Source organism: Oryza brachyantha, chromosome 7, assembly GCF_000231095.2.
Source record: "Oryza brachyantha chromosome 7, ObraRS2, whole genome shotgun sequence".
NCBI lineage: Eukaryota > Viridiplantae > Streptophyta > Magnoliopsida > Poales > Poaceae > Oryza > Oryza brachyantha.
The window spans coordinates 11690362-11713601 of record NC_023169.2 but is presented as its reverse complement, the minus strand read 5'-3'; the positions used below and the strand labels follow the sequence as shown (position 1 = coordinate 11713601).

Genomic DNA, 23240 nt, shown 5'->3' with positions numbered 1-23240 from the left:
CGGACCGGCTAGATCCGGCGCTCCCCCGCCTCGCCGGACCCCCGTGCGACCCTCCCTCCCGTGCGCCCCTCCCTCCCGCAACCCTAGCCACCGGCGCCGCCGGACCGCCGCCGCCCCCGGACCGCCGCGCTCCGGCCTCCTCCTCCCTCCCGTGCGCCATCCGGCGGGCAGGCACGGTCGTGCAGGCAGCCGGCGGCCAGGCCCAGCCGGCGCACCGGCCGGCGCGCCCGTGCGGCCACCCGAGGCCCCCCCACCCCCGCCGCCGGCGGCCTCCTCTCCTCTCCTGTGCGGACCAGCCCCCGCAGCCATCCTCCCGTGCGCCAGCCAGCGGGGCGGCGTGGCCGTGCGTCTAACCCCCGCGGTGAGACCCCAAGCCGACTTGCCTCCAAATTTGCCTCTTCTTCCCGTGCAGCGAGGGAAAACTTGATAACTTGTAGGAGAACCGATGGTAACTGGACAGCGTTACAATTCCATTCTTGATAGGAATCTAAAAATTTCAGAAGCCAAAACTTGATAGCTTCTAGGAAAGAGTACTCTCTAGGAAAACAAATGATAAAAATGGCAGGTTTTATGCTCTAACTGTTTGCTGTTACAACTCTGAGCCAGTGAGGCAATTTTGGGTCTCAAATGTTTTTCTATTCAATCACATGACATAACCATGATTGCATATGGTTGCACTTGAATTGTAAATTTCCAGTTGATTAAAATGCATGATAATGTTGATAATGTTAGCCTCTTCTCTTCACGTGCTTAGCATGCTCTGTTGTTTAATCTATATGTGCCACCAAGCCGTCGTGCTTAGGATTAGGGATGAAAGTGGTACGGATAGTTTCCGAGTTCCGGACCTGTTTTCAAATTCGAATAGCTTCGGTTCGGATTTTTTTCGGATATTCTCGGATTCGGATTCGAATTCGTATATTTTTTATCTGATACGGATTCGGATACGGTAGCGCTTTTATCCGGTGGATAGCGGAAACGGTCGGAAACTATCTGGATTTTTTACCGGATATCTGGTTTGTCTCGCTCCTCCTCCGGTTTCTCTTGCTCCAGGCCTGGCACGTATGGTATGGCCGCATGCAGGCGAAGCAGCAGCTGGCCAGCTACCAGCAGGCAGCCAAGGCTGGCAGCGAGCGGCGAGGTCGGGGTCCGGAGGCCGTCTCGGCCAGAGGCAAGGGGCGCACGGTGGTTGGTGACGGGACTAACAGCTGGTTTGTCCTGCGTGGCAAACATGAACTTACGATAAATTTGGGCACTTTTCTTTAATTTTTTAGTTTGGTTGACTTGTGATTATCTATTTGATGTGTGTCAATTTTCTAGGTGCGTGTGATTGAGATGTGGTTATGTACTGATGTGGATGGTTTTTCATAATGTGCTTCATTGGAAGTGAATTGTATAGCTATTGTTTTAGATAAATAATGAGCTATATCTCTTCGTTGATTTTAGAAGCTCGGTTTGAGGGATTTTTATACTTTGGTAATTATTCGTTACCGTATTCGCTCCGTTTCGTATTCGCTCCGTATCTGTATTCGATAATATTCGATTCTGTTTTCGTATCCGGAGTTTCCTATTCCGATTCCGAAAAAAATATGAAAACAAATATGATAGAGCTAGTTTCCGTCCGTATCCGATCCATTTTCATCCCTACTTAGGATGCTCTGTTGTTTAATCTGCATGCTCTGTAGGATGGATACCGACTTGGGTAGTGAGCCTCCTGACATTTTACAGTGGGAAATTGGTACTGGGCAATCAGTTGAACTTAGCATAGACGATTCTAGGCTTCAACCTCATACTAAATCTGCAGATAGTGAATCCCTTGCAAACCCAAACCCATCAAATGAGCATGTGGGTGTTGATGATGAATTCTTGTATATTGACATTGGTCCTGAGCATCGAGCACCTCCATATTTAAAATTAATTCTGTCATTTTCTAATTTTCTACTGATTTTCCATATTTATTTACTGTTAATTTAGACATTTTTATGATTTTTTTAATTATCCTTATTTTTCCGAACTTTGGTTTTATTTACGAATTTTCCTTTATTTTACAATTTTCCGGATTTATGAGCCAATTTCCCTGAATCTTCGTGAATTTCTACACATTTTATAATTTAATTATGAATTTTCTTACTTTAAAAATAATTATGTTATTTTCTGATTTATTTTCTGATTTTTCATATTTATTTACTGTTTTAAATTTATTTCTATCATTTATTTACTAACAAGGGCAAAACAGTCTTTTTATACCTCTATTTGACACCGTTAACTCTCCGTCCATTCAAAATGGCGTGTAGGTAAAAGAAATTTTGGTCGATGGCATAGAGGTGTCTGCAAAGATTTTAGTGGCACACAGGTAACCGCCACCTTTTTTAATGGCATAGGGGTAAAAGACTATCTTTACACGGTGATTTTTCATAAGACCAAAGCTGTAGAGCTGAACTGAGATCCATGCACACTTAATTGCAGGCAGGTTTTGGGTGTCCAAACCGTGAAGAACGCCTGAAACAATTTTTTTTAGTGTACTCTGGAACATTTATTGAAAATAAATAGTCAAAATCTTTTGTTTCTAATTTTGTTTTCTGGAGACCTCAACAGGTATTAGATGAGCCGTCCTTAGGAATTTTCAAGGAATTTGATTTTTTTAGCAGGGACAGGGAGTAGCGTAGATCTTGACTATTGACTACCTAGGGATAAAATTCATAAGCAAAATGACTTGCTCAAGCTTACTGTGTCTGTCACTGTTTAATTTTTTTATATAACAATAAGAATACAAAAGTGAAGAGTGTAAAAAGGAAAAACTAGAAATGCATGATATTTGGTTTTTCCTACTTTCATTTTTTTTTTTACATTTTGCCTTGTGTTAGTTAAGTGATCGACCTTACCATATACTCTTGCATTGTGTCACAATTACATGGAAGTAGCACTGCAATATGATTTAGTGGGTGGCCTCCTCTTTTACTACATGATCTTCATTTATCGACAGCTGTGGTGACATAGAACTGCACTCACATGCTACTTTTCAAGCATCACGACATCCTTAATTCCTTATCCACCAGACTGTCACTGGCATATATTACTACTATTAAAACAAGCTGACATGTTCTCTATCATAGGGATAGTAGTACCATTTTACCAAAGGAGAAATATCTTTGCCATTGATTGTATGAGCTCGGATTATAACGGTGTAGGTTGTTTGTATATATATTAGAGCTGTACTAAAACTGTATGAGAAATGTAATTTTGCTCTTAGAAATAGACCTAATAGTTATGTAGCAAATACATATCCACTTTCAGTAGACTCTAATCTAGCTCTGCAGATTGTGTGCAGAATCTGGCTATCTCTTGATGTATTACAAGCAATACTGCACACTTTTGTGTGGTTAATTATTAGTTAGTTCTGATATCCAATTATTGGATTGCCAGTACTAAAAATAAATAAATCAGAAGACTACTTGGAATCCTGGATTAGTTTGCTCTTGACTCTGTGCTGACACATATCATTATCAAGCAAAATATAGAAAAAAAACTAATTTGTCAAAATATCTGGTCATAAATGATGTGTGTGACTTTACATATCATCAGCTATAAATAGCAAACAAGTGCGAGAAACAAAGTGTTTTTTTATTAGCTTCGTTATTTTTCAACTTCATTGTACTGGTTATGTTGATAGTTCCTTTTTTACACATTGTATTATTAGTTATTAACCACACAAGTTATGGCCTTTTTTTCTCTTCTTTTTGTTCAACAATGGACCTGGCATTCTAGGACAATTGTCTTAATTTCCCTCTTATGTTTTGCAGGAGAAATGGACCTTGCATCACAAAGTGTGGTAGCACAACAACAAAAACCAACTGGACGAAGACCAGTTGGGAGCTCACAAATCTGGACGGTATGTAGCTTTTTTCACTTTGTTTTCACTTTGCTGTCTTGAACAAAAATCACATGCAGAAAAACTCAATTTTCCACAGCGGTATGGTGTTCTGCTTCCCAGCCAGCAGACACGGAAGCTAAAAGAATGGGTTCTAACTGACGAACAGCAACAACTAGTTAATGCTAGTGGTCTTGGACATCTTGCTCTCACCACAGGATTTACTATTGATCGTTCTTTGCTTACAGCCTTTTGTGAGAGATGGAACAATGAGACAAATACTGCACATTTCATGGGATTTGAAATGGCCCCATCACTCCGTGATGTTTCATATATTCTTGGAATTCCAGTGACTGGTCATGTGGTGACCGCTGAGCCAATTGGTGATGAAGCTGTGAGGCGGATGTGTTTGCATTACTTAGGAGAGAGCCCTGGAAATGGAGAGCAACTATGTGGCTTAATCAGATTGACATGGTTGTACAGGAAGTTTCATCAATTGCCAGAAAATCCAACCATCAATGAGATTGCATATAGCACCCGAGCATACCTTCTTTACCTTGTTGGCTCCACCTTATTTCCTGACACAATGAGGGGATTTGTATCACCAAGATATTTACCTCTTCTGGCAGATTTTAGGAAGATACGGGAATATGCCTGGGGGTCTGCGGCCCTTGCTCATTTGTACAGAGGACTATCTGTTGCTGTAACGCCGAATGCTACTACTCAGTTTCTTGGCAGTGCAACTTTGCTCATGGTACTGTTCTTTGTCTGGATAATTTTGAGTGTATCATTGATATATTTGATCATCTTTGTTAACGAGAGATTTCTTTTGTTCTCACAAGGCTTGGATTTATGAATATCTTCCATTAACTCAACCCCAACAAAAGAATCAGAACACCCTGCTGCCCCGGGCCTGTCGATGGAATTTTGGAGGAGCAACACGTGGACAGAGAAAGAAAGTTATGGAATGGAGAAAAGTTTTCGAGCAGCTTCAATTTTCTGATGTAAGTGCAAGTCTACCTACTTTATAGATTTATATCGAATATTTGAACTGCTGTTTGAGTTATTTTATATTAATTATGTTTTCAGGTCAACTGGAATCCTTACAAGGACATGAATCCAGCAATTATTCCAGAATATTGCATCGCAGCAGATAACATCTGCTATTCTCGGACATGGCTAATCAGCTTTAACATAAAAGAGGTGTATGTACCTGACCGGTTTGCTAGGCAGTTTGGCAGGGAACAAGGTCGCCTCCATGGGGTGCCCATGTGGGCAAGAAGAACTTGGAGCAAGTGGAAGGATTGGAGGGTTGAGTATGCTCGTGAAATCGAGGAGTTTCATCAATTGGTTGGCTGTCGTTTCACTCCTGCAGAAACCAATATCAACTCCCTTCCAAATGAGTCTATAACTGGACAAGATGCTACAGAATACAGTCGGAGTACCTCTCAAAACTTCTCTTCAATGGTAAGCTACTAAGTTACCAACAGGAATCTGATCCTTCATACAGGTTGTAATGCATGGTGTTTCTTGTTGTAATTGCTTCTTGTGAGATGCAGGTTGAAGATCTGAAGAATGATCTTCCCGTGATCGATCGTTACCTGGAGGGACAGTTACTCCCTGTGGAAGTCGCAAGCTTTCTAGAAAGGGTGGGTATGATGATCAAGAGTTACTCCCCATCACAGAGTAGTCGAAGGAAAGATCAAGCAGCCCAGGGCCAGAATGGCAATGTCAGGTCGAAGAACCCAAGAAAGCGGGGGAGACCATCATTCTTTCAAGATCCTTCAAGCTCTCCAAGTTCAAGGACGGACCGATTTCCGGGCATCCTGATACCTTATCAAGATAGCAAGTGCGACATGGTGCTGGATGGCACCGTCCCTCCGTTAAGCGGAGCGGAGGAGTTCAAGGAACAAGGTGTCATGAATCTCTGGCAAAACTCCCACCTGACAACGCCATCCTGTTCCTCTCTGGACTCAAGCTCACCAGAATCAAGGAAGCGGAGGCAACAAGACCGCGACGAAATCCGGCTTCCCAGGGACGCGGAGAACCTCCGAAGGAGTGGACGGCTCTGTGTGCAGCTGAAAATGTTCAAGCATAGGGACGGAGTGGGAGCCGAGGCAACCAACCCGATCTTCCTCTGATCTGCCCCCCCTACTCTGATTTGTACAAAGTAGCAGAAAACCTGAGCTGCTGACAGTTAGCTTGCTTATGTAGCGTCGTAGACTTTTGCTGGTAGCTCCTTGCCACTCGCTGGCCAGAGCTTGCAAAGCTTATTAATCTCCCTGTTTATATATCTCCACTTCTCCAGCCTGTAATGCAAATGTAGATGCCCCAAGACCCCAGCTGTGTTGCTGGGTGATGCCCGTTAGTCTGCAGCTTTTGCAACATGGTGATTGATGTATGATGCTAAGCTTGCCTGCGTGTGTCATCAATGCACAATGCATATTGCATCAGTCTAGCGCGCGTGAATTGTTAGTGTGATCAGCTGCTGCTGTTGGTTCTAATCAGCCTCCCCCCTCATTGTAGCCACTGGATTACTACTGCTGGCACGTTTCGCAAGCTCTTAGACTAGACGGTACGCAAAAACTTTCTTCATTAGTATCTTTTGAAGAACACTTTTAAATTGGCTTATCTACTTTCAAATATTTTAAAAACTTTCTTCATTAGTGTCTTTTGGAGTATATTCGTTTGTCCCCTGAAACGATGGTCGTAAACTTAAGTAGTTACATCCATCATCAACCCCTTTCAAACGAGACGGGGACGGGACGAACGGCCGGACAGGTCGCCATTGAGCTTTAGGCTGCGTTCAGTTGGCAAAATATCCAAATTGGCAAAATATTTTGGGAGGGAGGTCACAGCGACGCGTACGGTCACACATTTGAAGTATTAAACATAGTCTAATTACAAAACAAATTTTAGATTCTGCAAGACGAATTTTTTGAGTCTAATTAATCCGTCATTAGCACATGTTAGTTACTGTAGCACATATGGCTAATCATATACTAATTAGGCTCAAAAGATTCGTCTCACGATTTTCTTTATAACTGTGTAATTAGTTTTAAGAGTGAAGTGCACTAGCGGTTTCTAAACTTGTGTGCATGTGTCATCTAGATCCCTTAACTCTCAAAATACATTTTTTGGTCCCTGAACTTGTCTGGGGTGTCATATAGATCCAAACAGGCTCCGACCCGCTCCATCCGCTAACGTGGCATGCCACGGTGACACCTACGTGTTGGAGCCATGTGGGTCCCACATGTCAGTATCTCTCTCCTTATTCTTTTCTCTCCTTTCTCGATTCCTCAACTCCTTTGCTGTGTTATCTCGTGCTCTTCTCACATGTGGAACCCACATGATCCCACCAAAACATAGGCGCCACTGTGCCATGCCACGTCAGTAGATGGAAGCGGGTCAGAGCCTGTTTGGACTTATATGACACCCCAGACAAATTTATGGACCAAAAATGCATTTTGAGAGTTCAAGGACTTTGATGACACATGCACATAAGTTTAAGGACTGCTGGTGCACTTCACTCTAGTTTTATTGTTCATGTATATTTAATGCTTTATTGAGATGTCTAAAGATTCGATGTGATGTTTTTAGAAAAAAAAATTTGAGAACTAAACAATACCTTAGACATCAAGGACATGTACCATGTGATGAGTGATCATGCTACTGTACTGAGGCAAGCTACTACTGGTAGCGTAGTACTCTCTTCGTAGTACTATGGCCACGTTAGTCCCAGGTAAGTTAACTTAACTTCTCGTTTTCTGTGTGTACGTTTTTTGAGCTACTAAACGGTGTATTTTTTAGTAAAAATTTTTTATAGGAAGTTGTTTTAAAACATCATATTAATCTATTTTATATTTTTTTAATAATTAATAATTAATGAATCATGTACTAATCTATTACTACGTTTTTCGTACCGGATAAGTTACCTTATCGACCCCTCTACCGACCGGGGCCTATCTTTGATATATCATCCTTTGAGCAAGTTTAATAGTATAGTCAACTACTAGCTCCAATTTATCTATAATCAATCTAATAGTCAATTCATATAATAACTAGCTACAAAATATATATTACCATATCCCACATGTTATATTCATACCGTGTCTTAAAGTCCGTGCTATAACTGGCTATAAATTTATAGCTCACTTCTCTTTTATCTTCTCTCTTACCTCCTTAAAATATGTTTATAGCCAGCTTATAGCTTGCTATTCTGCTATTGTACCTGCTCTAATACTATAAATCTACATGAATATTACCTCTCTCCCATAACCTTCATTTTTTGATTTTTATGTCCAATATTTGACCATTCGTCTTATTTAAAAAATTTATACAAGAACTTTGAAAAATTGGTTACTTATAAAGTATTATTCATACTTTATCATCAAAAAATTTTAAATACAACGGAGAGTCAAAATATTATATCAAAAACTAAAAAATAAACTTATTTTAAAAACTGAGACAATACTCATCACTGGGGGCACTCGACTCCAGTGGGCAGAGGCCAGAGAGCCGCGTTTCGTCCTCGCGGCGACCCCCACATGTCAGTGGCAGTGGCCGCCAGGTTATGCTTGTACTACTACGCTGCTGCCCTTGCCCTTTCGGCCTCGCCTGCTCCTGTGCTTGCTTCGCGGCCTCTCGCTCTGGTCCGTGGCTGCTGCGCCTCAGCGTGGTCTGGCTCTCTCCCACTTTCCCAAACAGCGTGATTTGCCAGTACTTTAAACCTCTTCCGCTCATGGGTGATCGTGTTTTTAATCGCGTGTGGTTAGCAAGGTTAAGCAAGCAGGGTTCCTGGAGCCCGCCCGGGAGGGTTGCTCTTGCTCCTCCTGCATTTTGGATTTTTCCTTCACATCTTTTCGCCTGGGGTCATCTTCCTGCTAGATCTTTCAAGTTCTATGGATGATCTCTAGCTTCTGTATACGGATTGCATCTCCCCTCTGGAGTCTTCCAAGTTCTACATATCTTGGTGGGGTTTCAGAGGACAGCAGTCATTTTTTTTGCTCTTTCAGATCAATTTAGAAGGAGATGGGCAGTTGTCAGGTATATTTATGACCCTTTTGTTCCCCTCTTCTGGTGGCATCTGCTATGATAAAAGAAAAGTCTGGGATCATCTTCCTGATCAGGCTTGTACTCGTTTAGTTTGGTGTTATTGCTCTGCTCGTTTTGTTTTACAGCGGATTACGTTGAGTAGTGGAGTTCTTGTTGCACAATTGTATCTTTGTGTTCGATTGAATTGTGATGTGTTCGTGGTTTAAGAGCCGAAATTGATTTTTTTTGGCTAATCTTGACATTTTTGCTTTCCCTATATTCTGAAGAAAATACTCGAAAGCAATTTTTCCTAGCTAAAAATGCTTTCGCTCTGTGTGTTCTATTGGCAAAGGTGTTTATGGTTGCAGTTCTGCTTTCTTCTCTGAAATGAACGGGTGGAGTTCATGTCATATGTTCTAAAAGAAACTCCTAGCTATATGCCTTCGAGTCATTGCAATCTTTCTTACTTTGAAGCATTTCAATTTTTTTCTTTTCTTTTCTTTTCTTTTTCTGATTTTTGGTGTTCCTCGATGTACATTTGTGGCAGAAAGTCGCATATCCAACCAATCGATAAGCAAGACCTGCATGTTCTCCCTTACGTAATTTTAACTTTGAAGAAATTATTTTTTAAATACTATACAGAACCCAGCCTGATATATACAGTTTTGCCAACTTTGTATCATCATGATTGATTGATTGATGCCCCATTTATTGTCAAAGTTAAATATGCGCTGGTGTTATGGACCCGGAGCTGACATTGTCTGGTGAACCTGAAGAAGATGGAGCTGTTCGGCAAGAGACGCAAGGAATGGCGGGAAGGAGCAAGCGTGTGCGTAATGTTAATTCCCGTGTGAGTGGGCCAGAATGGGCCGTGTAACCAGTGCGTGTGTATGTGTCGGCTTGCATGTCGGCGGCCCAGCTTCTGGAAGCTCGTGGAAGAGCTCAACTCCTTTAAAACTGTAGCACATACAACTTTGCCAGTTGGCTTGTGGATAATAGGAGAAAGGCGGCGGCGGCGGCGGCGGCGGATTCAGTTGAATCGCCGACGAGAGTTCCGGTGAAATTCGTGTCGTGTTCGATTGATCGTTAGGGTTCTAACAAGTTGGTATCAGAGCGCAACATCCCGCGTATTCTCTCGGTTGGCCGGTAAAAATTCCTAGAGCAAGGTGGGAGTTGATTGTTCTGATCGATTCCGCAAAAGCTTTTGCTCCCTTGCTCGGGTTCGACTGATTTGGAGAGCGAGCATTGAGCGTTCCATCCTGGAGAAGCCAAGGTACTTCACCAAGCAGGCGAAGTCGATCATGGAGCAAGGTGACAAGCTTGATTTGCTGTTGAAGAAGATGGATGAGTCCGAGCACAAGCGGGAGGCCATGGAACAGTGGAGTCGTGCGGATTTTCAAGCTCTGAAGAAGGCGTTGGAGACGCGGGTTCCATTGGTGCAGAAGAAGGTCGATGAACTGGGCGCTTCGGTCGAGGATCTAACCAAGAAGGTAGCCGATATACAGGACAGCTTGGATGCAAATCTGCTCCAACATTCTCCAAATCCGCATCAGCCATCTGGAACGAATCAAAGTACGTATGATTCTCCTCCTTTCGTTTCACCGTCTTCTGGTGCGGTCAGTACCTCGTGCTTTCATCACGGTCAGCTATTTGCATCTCCCATGAATTCTTCGGTTCCACCTATGTCTTGCCCTCAGTTTGATGGAGAGTTTGATGGAGATAATCCTCATATGTGGCGTAGTAATTGTGAGTCATTTTTTGATGTGTATGGTGTGCATCCGGCTAATTGGGTTAAGGTGGCTACGCTGCAATTCGTTGGATTAGCTGCTTTTTGGTTACAGTCGGTTCGTTCTCAGTTGTCTAGTGTGACTTGGGAGGAATTATGTGCAAGGGTGTGCTGTAAGTTTACTAAGGATAGACACCAAAATCTTATTAGACAATGGATTCATCTGATTCAGACTGGCACTGTTTCAGAATATGTGGAAATTTATGATAGTGTGATGCATCAATTGTTGGCCTATGATGAAGCTGCACCTCCTAGTTACTCTGTGACTAGGTTTATTGAAGGTTTGAAGCAGGACATACGGGTTGTGGTTATGGTACAGAAACCTCAGGATTTGGACACTGCTTGTTCACTGGCTTTATTGCAGGAAAAAGCAGTTGAAGGAACCAAACCTACTTCATTCAGAAGAGCTGAGTCAGCTTTGGTCCCTAGGGCAGTGAAATCTGGATTTCATTCCCAGAATTTTAGAGGATCTACTTCTTCCATGGATGATAAGAAAACTGTTGATCCTGTTAGAACTCAGTCTAGAGATGACAAGATCACTGCATTAAAAGCTTATAGGCGAGCTAAGGGTTTATGCTTCACTTGTGGTGAACGTTGGGGCCGTGACCACAAGTGTGCTTCCACTGTTCAGTTACATGTAGTGGAAGAGTTGATGCAGATTGTGCAGGAGGAAACTGAATCACCTAAGAATGTTATCCTGGAAGAGCAGACTGATTGTTTAATGCATCTGTCTCTTAATGCTTGCAATGGTACAGTGTCTGCTCAGTCCTTCAGGGTTAAGGGCTGGCTTCAAGGAATTGAGTTGTTGATGCTAGTGGATTCTGGAAGTACACACTCTTTCTTGGATAAGCAATTGGCAGATCAACTCAAGGGGTTAACATTGTTGCCAGCTGCAGTTATGGTTAAGGTGGCTGATGGAGGTGAAATGAATTGCACTCACTATTTGCCACAGTGTGAATGGTGGTTGCAGGGTCATCAGTTTCAGAATGACTTCAAGGTTTTACCATTGTCTGGTTATGATGCAATACTTGGAATGGATTGGTTACATCAGATGGGACAAATGACAGTTAACTGGGAAGAACAGTGGATGCAATTTCTTTGGCATGAAGGGGTCATTAATATTCGTGGCATTCAAGCTAGAACTGACAAATGTGATCAAATTTCATATTTGCAGTTGAAAGGACTTAACAAAATGGGAGCATTGATGCATATGGTGCAATTGTCGGCTGTATCGGTTCAGGAGAGTACACCAGTTTCGGAATCAATTTCAGTGGTGTTATCTGAATTTCAGAGTGTGTTTGAGGAGCCAAAAGAATTGCCACCTAGGAGGTTATGTGATCACCAGATTCCTTTACTTCCGGGTTCTAAGCCAGTGAGCATTCGGCCATATAGGTACAATCCTGCCTAGAAAGATGAAATCGAACGACAAGTGGCAGAAATGTTATCCTCTGGAATAATTCAGCATAGCACTAGCCCCTTCTCTTCTCCTGCCTTGTTGGTTAAAAAGAAAGATGGGTCTTGGAGGTTATGCATTGATTACCGACAGTTAAATGACATTACTATCAAGAGAAAATATCCTTTACCAGTCATAGATGAATTGCTTGACGAACTTGCGGGTGCTAAATATTTTTCTAAATTGGATTTGAGGGCAGGGTATCATCAGATTAGACTGGTTAAGGGGGAGGAACCTAAAACAGCATTTCAAACACATTTTGGTCAGTTTGAGTACAAGGTGATGTCATTTGGTTTGACAGGAGCTCCAGCAACTTTTCAAGAGGCTATGAATGATACTTTGTCACCTGTTCTCAGAAAATATGCCTTAGTGTTTTTTGATGATATCCTTATTTAAAGTGCTAATTTAGCTAGCCATGTTGTTCATCTGAGGCATGTTTTGCAGTTATTACATGAGCACCAATGGAAGGTTAAGCTTTCTAAGTGTTCGTTTGGCCAACAACAGCTATCTTATTTGGGGTATATCATTGGAGTTCATGGAGTTTCCATTGATTCAGAGAAAGTCAAGGCAGTTGTTGATTGGCCTGTGCCGAAAAATCTGAAACAATTGAGGGGCTTCTTGGGGTTGGCTGGCTATTACAGGAAGTTTGTCAAGAATTTTGGTGTCATTAGTAAACCATTGACCAATCTGTTGCGAAAAAGTAAAGGTTTTCATTGGGATGACAGGGCTACTCAAGCATTTTCCAGTTTAAAAAATGCTTTGGTGACAACACCAATATTGGCTCTTCCTGATTTTTCTAAGCAATTTTCTATTGAAACTGATGCTAGTGAGATAGGAATAGGAGTAGTGTTACTTCAGGATAACCATCCTATTGCCTTCATCAGTCGGTCTCTTGGACCCAGGACAAAAGGGCTTTCTACTTATGAAAAAGAGTGTTTAGCTATTCTGCTTGCAGTTGGCCATTGGCGATCTTATTTATAGCATGCTGAGTTTTTGATATTAACTGATCATAAAAGTTTGATGCATTTTACATCTCAGCGGTTACATACTCCTTGGCAACACAAGGCATACACAAAATTGTTGGGTTTGCAATTTAAAATTTGTTATAAGAAGGGCACTACAAATTTGGCAGCTGATTCCTTATCCAGATGCTGTCATGGTCCTTCAGTGGAGGTTAATTCTCTGTCTGTTTGCACTCCAACATGGTTGACTGAAGTTGCCAAAGGGTATAATGAGGATTCACAAGCTACTAAGTTCCTGACAGCCTTGGCAGTAAATGCTGCAGCCATTCCAAATTTTTCTCTGCACAATGGAATTTTAAAATATAAGAACCGCATTTGGGTGGGTAATAATAGTGAATTGCAGACTAAAATTGTCCATGCCTTACATGACAGCCCAATTGGGGGGCATTGTGGCTTTCCTGTGACTTACAGAAGGGTGAAGGGTCTGTTTGCATGGCCTGGCATGAAAAAAAATGGTTAAAACATTGGTTGATGAATGTGATATTTGCCAGCAAGCTAAACCGGATAGACACAAGTATCCTAGGTTACTTCAACCCCTTCCCATACCTCATGGTGCTTGGCAGACAGTTTCTCTGGATTTTATTGAAGGATTACCCAAATCCAGGTGTTATAACTGCATTTTGGTAGTGGTGGATAAATTTTCAAAGTATGCCCATTTTGTTCCTTTGTCTCGTCCATTTTCAGCTTCTGATGTGGCCCAAGTGTATATGGAAAATGTCTTTAAGCTTCATGGCATTCCTTTGGCTCTAGTTTTTGACCGTGATAGGATATTTACCAGTCAGCTTTGGCAGCAGCTGTTTCTTAAGGCTGGTACTAGTCTCAATATGAGCACAGCATATCATCCCCAGACGGATGGACAAACGGAGAGGGTAAATCAGTGTTTGGAGACTTATCTGCGTTGTTTCATCCATGCTTGTCCATCCAAGTGGTCTTCTTGGTTATATTTAGCAGAATATTGGTATAACACTAGCTATCATTCAACTTTGGATAAAACTCCTTTTGAAGTTCTGTATGCCCATCACCCTACTCAGTTGGGACTATCAGTGGATTCTTGTGTGATGCCTGACCTTCATGATTGGTTATGGGAACGCAAGTTCATGGCTCAGCTCCTGCAACAGCATCTGAATCGGGCTCAACAATTGATGAAATATCACGCTGACAAATCTCGTTCATTCAGGGAGTTTCAAGAAGGAGATCGGGTTTTCTTAAAACTACAACCCTATGTGCAATCATCTGTCGCCCCTCGAGCTAATCATAAATTGTCCTTCAAGTATTTTGGTCCTTTTACTGTGCTGCAACGAATTGGCAAGGTGGCTTATCGGCTGGACCTTCCTGATCATAGTTCCATTCACCCAGTTTTTCATGTTTCTCAGTTGAAGTCGGCCCGTGGAGTTGACAAGATTGTTCCTGCCGTTTTACCGACTTCTTTGGAGACTACTAAAGTTCCGATGGCCATTCTGGATGCTCGGATTCGTAAGTCCTGTAGTTCAGCTGTCTCTCAAGTTCTGGTGCAGTGGTCGCAGGAATCGCCTGAGGATGCTACGTGGGAAGATTTCTTGGATCTTCGTGCTCGTTTTCCACGAGCCTTGGCTTGGGGGCAAGCCAAATTTGAAGGGGAGGCAATTGTTAAGGACCCGGAGCTGACATTGTCTGGTGAACCTGAAGAAGATGGAGTTGTTCGGCAAGAGACGGAAGGAATGGCGGGAAGGAGCAAGCGCGTGCGTAATGTTAATTCCCGTGTGAGTGGGCCAGAATGGGCCATGTAACTAGTGCATGTGTATGTGTCGGCTTGCATGTCGGCGGCCTAGCTTCTGGAAGCTCATGGAAGAGCTCGACTCCTTTAAAACTGTAGCACATACAGCTTTGCCAGTTGGCTTGTGAATAATAGGAGAAAGGCGGCGGCGGCAGCGGATTCAGTTGAATCGCCGACGAGAGTCCCGGTGAAGTTCGTGTCGTGTTCGATTGATCGTTAGGGTTCTAACAGCTGGCTAATTTGTTCATTTCTTTGAGGGGAACAGTGTCTTGCTAACATGATCAGTTGCTCCTGTAAACAATATACCATGTAGTGCTCTGCTTAGATGTTATGGTCATTTCACCAGTGTACTTAATTTGTAAAAACTTATATGATTAAATTTTTGCAGGTTCTTACAAGACTTAACTTGGACACATAAACTAAAATTGCGGTGTAAATGATTCTTATTTTGCATACGCATACCATGTAACATTTCATCTCTTCGTGGAACTAGATGGAATACGCAGAGGCAGAACCAACAGACAAAGATTGCATTAAGGTAGCATTACCGAACTTCTCTTTGGTTCTTGGTGTCTAGTTTGCGCTTGAATTATGACGTTTTGAAGCACAATCAAACAGGGAACCCGTGAACTAACCATATGCCAGACGACGGAGAAACTCGACACATGGAAGCTGAATGAGCAGCAGCAACAATTGGTCGTTGCAAGTGGACTCGGCAACCTGGTACACACAGTAGGCCTGGTCGTCGATCGCGCTGTGCTCACGGCATTCTTCGAGCTGTGGAGCAAAGAAACCAACACCGCACAGTTCTATGGTTTTGAAATGGCACCATCACTCAGGGACACTTGCCTACATATTGGGGGTTCCGGTGACAGGCCGTGTGGTGACAACCGGAGCTGTGCTCAACAAGTCAGTTGAAGAGCTTTGCTTCCAGTATTTGGGGCAGGTGCCTGATTGCAGGGACTGCAGGGGTAGTCATGTGAAGCTCTCTTGGTTGCAATCTAGGTTTAGCCGGCTCTCGAAGCGCCCTTCTGATGATGAGATCATGTATAGTGCCAGAGCATATCTCATGTTCTTGATTGGATCAGCCTTATTTCCAGAGAGGGATAGGGGCTATGTCTCCCCAAAGTATCTACCGCTCTTGTCAAACTTTGAGAAGGTACATGAATATGCTTGGGGTGCCTGCTGCCCTTGCCCATCTCTACAAGGCTCTCTCCCTTGCAGTGGTGTCACCTGTCAGCACTCGTGAAGATACTGAAGAAGCGAGCGAGCAGAAGGCGACGTCTGAAGGAGAGACAAGCGTGCCGGATCCGCTACAAGAAACTCCAAGGGGTGCAGGCCCACCGGTCGGTCGTCCGCGCAAGACGAACCCACGATGCGTTGGGCCCGACTGGGTTAATTAGTTGTAGCCGCTGCTGCGCCAGCTGGCAATGCGTGTGTGGTGGCGTAGATAAATAGCAGTACGATCGGAGAGGAGAACTCGGCTTGGAACTGGACGGCGGCGTAGGCGGCGGAGGGCCGATCCTGTTGGATCCGGCGATCGTGTATCTCGTGCTACCTTAAATTCGTAATACCAAGCTGCTCCTTCTGCTATTGCTGTTCGTTGTTTCCTTCTGTGTTCTTCGTTGTTTCTGTTGGATTCCCGAGCCGTGCTCACAACAGAAACAACGAAGAACACAGAATAAGGTTATTTGGCAGCACAGCTTTGCTCATGGTATGTTGATAATCATTAGCTGACAACTATCACTTCAGTTTCCTACAAGAAATGGTATTTCAGTTCTATGAACTTTCACAAAACCATTTGACTGTTTAGCGGATTTCCGTAGTTCCGGTAGGTTCACATTTGCTGAAAAGGATGAATGAACTTTCGGTTGGAGATTGTAATTCATAAGATCATAGGAAATAACAAAATGCTTCTATTTCTCACAAGTTTTACCTTGCAACTTAACTGTTCTGTCGAGAAAAAAATTCTGATATATGTTGAATCTCTGTTTGAAGGCCTGGACATATGAGTATATTCCGGCAATGCGCCCCGACATGGATGATGCTCCCGCACACATCTTCCCACGAGTACGCCGGTGGACGGGGAGCAAAATCTCCCAACCAACAAGGGAAGCTTCAGACATCACGAAAGCCTTCGGCCTGCTTCGAGTTTCTGATGTGAATCCATCCTTCTGCTATTCATCACCACAGTTTTTCCCCCTTTCATTTGCCTTGCAATTTGACCATGCAAAGCATTGACACATCTTGATTAGGTTGACTGGGAACCTTACAAGGGTGTTGACCCTGCATCCATTCCAAAGCATTGTGTTGCACCGGATCAGATATGCTTCTCCAGGACATGGCTGATCAGCTTCAACCTGAAGGAAATCTATGTCCCGGACCGGTACGCTCGACAGTTTGGGCAGGAACAGCATCATCCACTCAACGACGTTCCTGCATTCCAGCGGCATCAGTGGACCCCGTCAGTGGACTGGAGCCTGATGTACGCTTCGGAAATCGAACGGTTCCAGCAGCTGATCAACGATGCAGATGGTGACCCTATTCATACAGCGATGCCTGCTGCCGCCGCCGACGATGTATTCACGCCGGCGACCATCGCACGGGCCTCCCTTGGGCTCAGCCTGATCACCGTGGTAAAGCGAACCCCCTGTGTTCATGAAGGTGGGCAATTGTGGCACTGGAGGTGATGCGTGGTGCGTTTCTGCCACGAATTGGTTTTGCAGGTGGAGGGCGTCAGGCCGCCGCCGCCTCGTGGCCCGGAGGATGCGGAGATTGCGAGCGGCGACGACGACGACGACGCCGTGCCGCCGGTGCTGTCTGATGAGCAGTGGGAACAGGAGGAGGAGGGGTGGGCGGAGCGCAAGCGGCGGCGGCGGCGGCGGGAGGGGGAGGAGACGGAGGGACCAAGGCGCGGGTGCGAGCTGCGGTAGCCCATCATCTGACTAATTAGCGTGTCGTTCATTCCATATTATAAAATATTTTACTTCTAAATTTATCCATAAATTAAACAAATATTTGTCTAGATTTGTCCGTATATACCATTTAAACATAACGAAATACTATCTCCGTTCCTAAATATTTAACACCGCTGAATTTTTTAGATATGCTTCACTGTTTATCTTATTCAAAAAATTTACATAATCATTAATTATTTTTTATCATTTTATTTATTGTCAAATATACTTATATATATAACTTTATATATTTAATAAAAAAATTAGACGAATAGTCAAGTCAACGCCAAATATTTTGTGATGAACGGAATAACACGAAACGGCGACATCTAGGCGCCGAACGCAAATTCACAGCTCGACGGGGTCAGACACCGCGGAGCCCTTCCCTACCACGCGCTTGAACCTCTTCGCCTGCACGCAGCTCCGGCTGCGGATGCATTCGATTTGCCCAGTACAATCGTCATAACTAGTAGAATTATCATATTGCCTATGAGTGAGAGTGGTCACAAAATTTTCAATCTATTGTCTATCATTTCTTAAAAATTACCGACCAAAGAAAATGGAAATGGTTTAGCGAAAATGATAAAAAAATATGGAAATGGTTTCACTATTTACCACATGTTTTGTTGTTAAACAGTATTATTTTGGTAATTATTATTTATGAATATGGAAAAATATTTTTTGCAAGACCCATGCATAACCCCAAAACCAAGATGTTCAACTATGATTCCTTCTTCCACAAGATGATAAGGAAAATGACTAGTATTACTGTCTCTTATGTATTGTCATATGTTACGTTTTTAATTTGTGTGTCTCGTTTTTATCGTGGTTTATCAATCTACCTACCTATCGTTTAAATATCGTTGAATTCTTGAACTTATTATCAATTTAATATGCATGTAGTTCATTTTTTCTAAATGAATTACCAGTTTGTTATGTTTCCGATAGAATATTTCTGATACTATTTTTATTCTCGGCTTATCTTTTTTGATTTGTTTCCGAGAAATAATACAGATGTTTTCGACTTGTTCCCGAGAAATAATACAGATGTAAAAATAGTTTGCCTATTTACCAACCATTTTCATCCCTGGTTATGTTGTGGCTAATCAACTTATAGCATAGACTTTAAGTTGTGCGGGAGAATAATAGTAACACGAATGATAATAAGATGTCTGTGAGAGAGATAAAGAGTAGTATAGTTCACTAACTATTATATATGGATGTATGGATGACTTACTATAATCTTGACGCGATGATTTTTATGCCCAATAGTTAGCAATACTATTTATCTTATTCTTGTGTTTATATTCAAAATCAACTTATAGATTGGGCTTTAATAAGGTGTGTGGGAGAAAGAGGTAGCATAGACTATACTAAGGTGTGTGTGGGAGAGAAGAAGGGTAGGATAGTTCACTGACTATTATATTGATGACCTAACGTGACGATTTTTATGTCCGTCGCTAACAATAGTATCAATCTTATTCTTGTGTCTATATTCAAAATAGGTAACTAGCCTAAATTTCCGAGTCATAACTAATATATAAACATTTGATTTTTAATACAAGATTTGATATAACTTTTAAAAGGTTCACTATAAATAATTTCTTGAATGCTTAGTTAAAAAATAAAAACAACAAAAAATGCAATGCACCCAAAAAATAATATCGTAGTTTTATAGAGTAATTACCATAAAATTAATTATTTTTGAAAGTTTGACCGATGAATTGTTCTTGTTATCACTTATTTAATTTCCAACTACTTTATCAGTCATAACTCAAATGAATGAATCCATAGCTCATTAGAGAAGCATCTTGAAGGTGGTGTTGATAGACGGTGGAACATACTAGTTGGGGGACATCGGCAAGCGAAGCAACATGGATTATGGCTGGTAATAGGTCAAGGTCGATGGATTCTTTCGTAACCTCAGTCAACCCTAAAATGGTTTTTTTCTAAAATTATACAAAATTTTAGTCTATCTACTTATAAACTCACCCTTTAAATTTTGTATGTCAAGAATTAGGCCCATTACCACCCCTAGCATAGATTAGTGACTCATAAATCTAGATGTGCCTTGCACTCTTCCATATACTAGACAAAACCCCGCACGTTACCACAGGACATCTAAGTGCTAAAGTAGAACTGAACCATAGAAAGATATGTGAAAGTCTTTCTAGATCTGAACTGTAAAAAATAAACTAATTTGTATTATTATATTATAGTACATAATAGTAAATATTCAAACACGTATATATTGAGTATAACACGCAGGACATCTAAGTAAAAAATAGAATTTAACCGTAGGAAAATTATGTGAAAGTCTTGTTGGATCTGAACTCTAAAAAATGTAAGCTAATTTATATTATAATATTCTAGTACATAAGAGTAAATATCTAAACACATATTGAGTAAATAGGTATTACTAACCAGGTACGCCATGCATGATACTTAAGTTTGCAGAAGATGATCATGCTTGACTCCTTAATATCCTTTATATCCAACTGTCAGCGATAAGGCTGAATAAATAGAAATGGGATGAGTGTTAAATGATAAAGAAAACACAAAACACTTTGCAGATGGAGGTCAGCAGAATTAAAGACTAATTCAATCTAAACAACAGTTCAGGAAGAAGGAAAAACGTCAACTCTCATTATTTGAACATATATTATATACTAATGGACAAATTTGTAAAACATCAAAAAATGATTAATGGGTTACTTAATTGGCAAGGGGGGAAATGGAATTTCTAGAGCAAATTGCATGTCAATCTCTCTAGGAAAAAAGGTTCGCGGCTGTCACATAAATAAAGAAATTCAACTGATAAATGTGTCTTAATCGGCAACCTGAAAAACTAAACAAAATAGATGATCTATTTTAAATATGACTTAAAAATAAGGAGGTTGACAGACTATGATGATTACAATGCTAAAGGTATTGTCAATTTAATAAACAAATAGAATTAGGGGATTGACTGATCTATGATGATTAGAACGCTCAAGGTACTGTCAATTTAATAAACAAATAGTACGCTGCTAAACAAATAGTATGCTGCTAACAAATAGATCCATACAGATACCAGAGATCTCATACCATGAAACTGTCTCCTTTAATAATAATAATCACACACTATATATACGTAGGTATGTATGAGTTATTGCTGCAAACATTTAGATTACATCCAAAAATAATATTTATATATACATGTTACCTCAAAAATTTCTTTTGACGTTTCTGCCTAGCCTCGCCTCACTGGGTCTCAAGTCTTCTGTTTGGAATCTGGTTAGAATTGAAGAAGTGAAATCTTCTGTCTGTAATCTGTCTTCTTGCCTCGCAGGCTTGAAGAAAACTGAAGAAGAAAATATAATTGAAGATTGAAGAAGATGATTGAAAAAAGAAGGCACGAGAAATAGCACATAATATATCAATGCCCGTGAGCAAATCTTAAAGAACTGAAGATAAAAAATATAACTTGAAGAAGATTGAATATCATAATATATCAAGTTATCAACTTAATTGGCTAGTTACCTATCACACCGCACCTTCTGCAGTATGGTACAGTTCAATCAGTTTCTATTGTAAAAGGAACAATACACATGAGCAAATCTTAATGAAGGCATGAAAAACAACATAGCCAACCATATGGTCTAGTTCTGCTGTTTCCTTGCATCTGGGCGGTTGCCGGCTGGACATGGGCCGCCTGGCCGGTCGCCGTTGGCTTCGGTCACGGTCAGTACCCGCGGACGCATGGCCGACAGGACGCAGGAGCCAAGTCGCTGCCGCTGCCGATGACGATGACGATCGATGAGGAGGACTGGAGCCTGGAGGAGCCGTGGACTGCCGAGGAGGCGAGGAGGAGGCGAAGAGGAGATGAGGCGGCTGAGATTTGCGATCGGCGGAGCAGGAGATGAGGAGTCGGCCTCGATGCGTGACGCACGTCGCTAACCGTTGCCCTGCCTGGGGTGCGCGTTGGCAAAGGCCGAATCGCTAGTTCGCCAGCCCATGAGCCCAACAGGAAGCATATGAGGCCGGAAGAGGAGGGGGTCGGCCCTTCTACACGTGTCAACCCATTGCAGCTTGATCGGTCAGATCAAACGGCTACAATTAAGCGATGACGTGGCCTCCTAAAAACTTAGCTTTGTGGGTGAACTATATAGGATTCGGGATCACTGATTTCTCTTGGACCATTGCTTTTTCTTCCAAGGCACTTGTGTGTTCACGATCTATTCTAACATGTTTGAATCACTTTCTTTTTATCTCTCTCCAACGCAGCACCTTGTCATCTACGTGAAAACGTGAGGCCATGTGTCACTCTAGAGCATTGCAAATTATTTTTCACTAGTAAGGTTAATTGGACACATGCAATTATCATCTCTTTGGTTTTGAAGTATACCATTACAATTGGCATAATTCAAGTCATGCAATTAGAATTTATATGTATTTGAGATATGTCACTGCTTACCTTTTCAATACATTTTCTAAAACATATGGACCAAATTACCATGTCTTCTTCATCTCCTTTCTCTCATGTTTTCCTCATCCTTTATCAAGGGGTGATCACTTTGGCTACAATTCATAAATCATTCCCCCTAAAAAATACTCGCTTGCCCCAGTCCCAAGAACTTCATCACAACCGATGGTGTCATCGACCCAATAGACCACCATGGTTCAAAAGAGGAGAAGGAACAATTTTTGCTGAAATGCTAAATAATGATGAAGCATGGGGAGAAGTATGGCTCTACCTTACTCTGAATGTTATGACCTCGTCAATGCTAAGCACCATCGATATGAGATTCTCCACGAGATCTAATTCGACAACAAGGTCATATGCAAGGGCATATGTTGGCTTGGCCAATTAGGCATTTGATCTAAGCCGTGACACCACATATGCTTTTTGGTGTCAAATGGCTTATAGAACAACCTCAATGTGAGAGTGATGAGCTCATAAGCAACAAGATATTTGGTATAGAGCGGATACTGGCATCACTGCTATGTTCCAACATTATAATGGTCCTGTCGCTTAATGCTTCGAGCTATAGCTCCATGACAACAACTGGTTGGATCCAGCTCCATTGGCATACAAGATGAACATGAGAAAGAAATATATGAGAAGAAAACACGGTCAATTTGTTCTAAAACTTTTCTAGGGTGTTAAAGGGGTAAGTAATAAGTAGCAACGTATCTCACTTGCATCTTACAAATTACATTATCGTACCTTGAATTTCTTGAATTATAAATTTATAATAACATATTTTAAAAGCAAAGTTGTAAAGACACACACCACCCTTGTCATTTTAGTGAGAAAACCACCCGAGACAGTAAAGCAAAAAAACCGTTAACGCACAGTGGTACTATGGTCCTGTTTCTTTCAGTTTA

General features: G+C 41.9%; 3 protein-coding genes and 1 long non-coding RNA gene across 6 annotated transcripts; 3 read left to right on the top strand and 1 right to left on the bottom strand.

Moving 5' to 3' along the window:
- Positions 1–278: 278 nt before the first annotated feature.
- LOC102721001 (protein MAIN-LIKE 1-like) lies at positions 279–6273 on the top strand. The gene is made up of 6 exons (XM_006657678.3): positions 279–361; positions 3798–3886; positions 3966–4619; positions 4708–4869; positions 4955–5332; positions 5425–6273. Exons 2-6 carry the CDS (start codon positions 3803–3805, stop codon positions 6004–6006), a joined length of 1860 nt encoding a protein of 619 aa, XP_006657741.1. The 5' UTR covers positions 279–361; positions 3798–3802; the 3' UTR covers positions 6007–6273.
- A 2206-nt stretch (positions 6274–8479) lies between these two features.
- LOC121054888 lies at positions 8480–12113 on the top strand. Of its 2 annotated transcripts, none has more exons than XM_040525768.1 (2): positions 8480–8543; positions 9620–12113. In XM_040525768.1, exon 2 carries the CDS (start codon positions 10201–10203, stop codon positions 12091–12093), a length of 1893 nt encoding a protein of 630 aa, XP_040381702.1. In that variant the 5' UTR covers positions 8480–8543; positions 9620–10200; the 3' UTR covers positions 12094–12113. The 2 variants fall into 2 exon arrangements, with proteins under 2 accessions (XP_040381702.1, XP_040381703.1); XM_040525769.1 differs by lacking the exon at positions 8480–8543 and adding an exon at positions 8833–8911.
- Positions 12114–15360: 3247 nt separating this feature from the next.
- Positions 15361–17994, top strand: LOC102707230 (protein MAIN-LIKE 1-like). The gene is given in 8 exon segments (XM_040525770.1): positions 15361–15451; positions 15532–15759; positions 15761–16096; positions 16098–16141; positions 16576–16627; positions 16912–17073; positions 17169–17549; positions 17640–17994. Coding segments are annotated over 8 exon segments (1455 nt in total). The 5' UTR covers positions 15361–15406; the 3' UTR covers positions 17847–17994.
- On the bottom strand, positions 17299–21758 carry LOC107304668. 2 transcript variants are annotated; one of them, XR_005812151.1, is made up of 4 exons: positions 21504–21758; positions 21076–21213; positions 20295–20383; positions 17299–17349 (listed from the first exon to the last, which is right to left on the bottom strand). It is a non-coding gene; the product is annotated as an uncharacterized LOC107304668 (long non-coding RNA). The 2 variants fall into 2 exon arrangements; XR_005812150.1 differs by lacking the exon at positions 17299–17349 and adding an exon at positions 17444–17837.
- Between the last annotated feature and the right edge of the window lie 1482 nt (positions 21759–23240).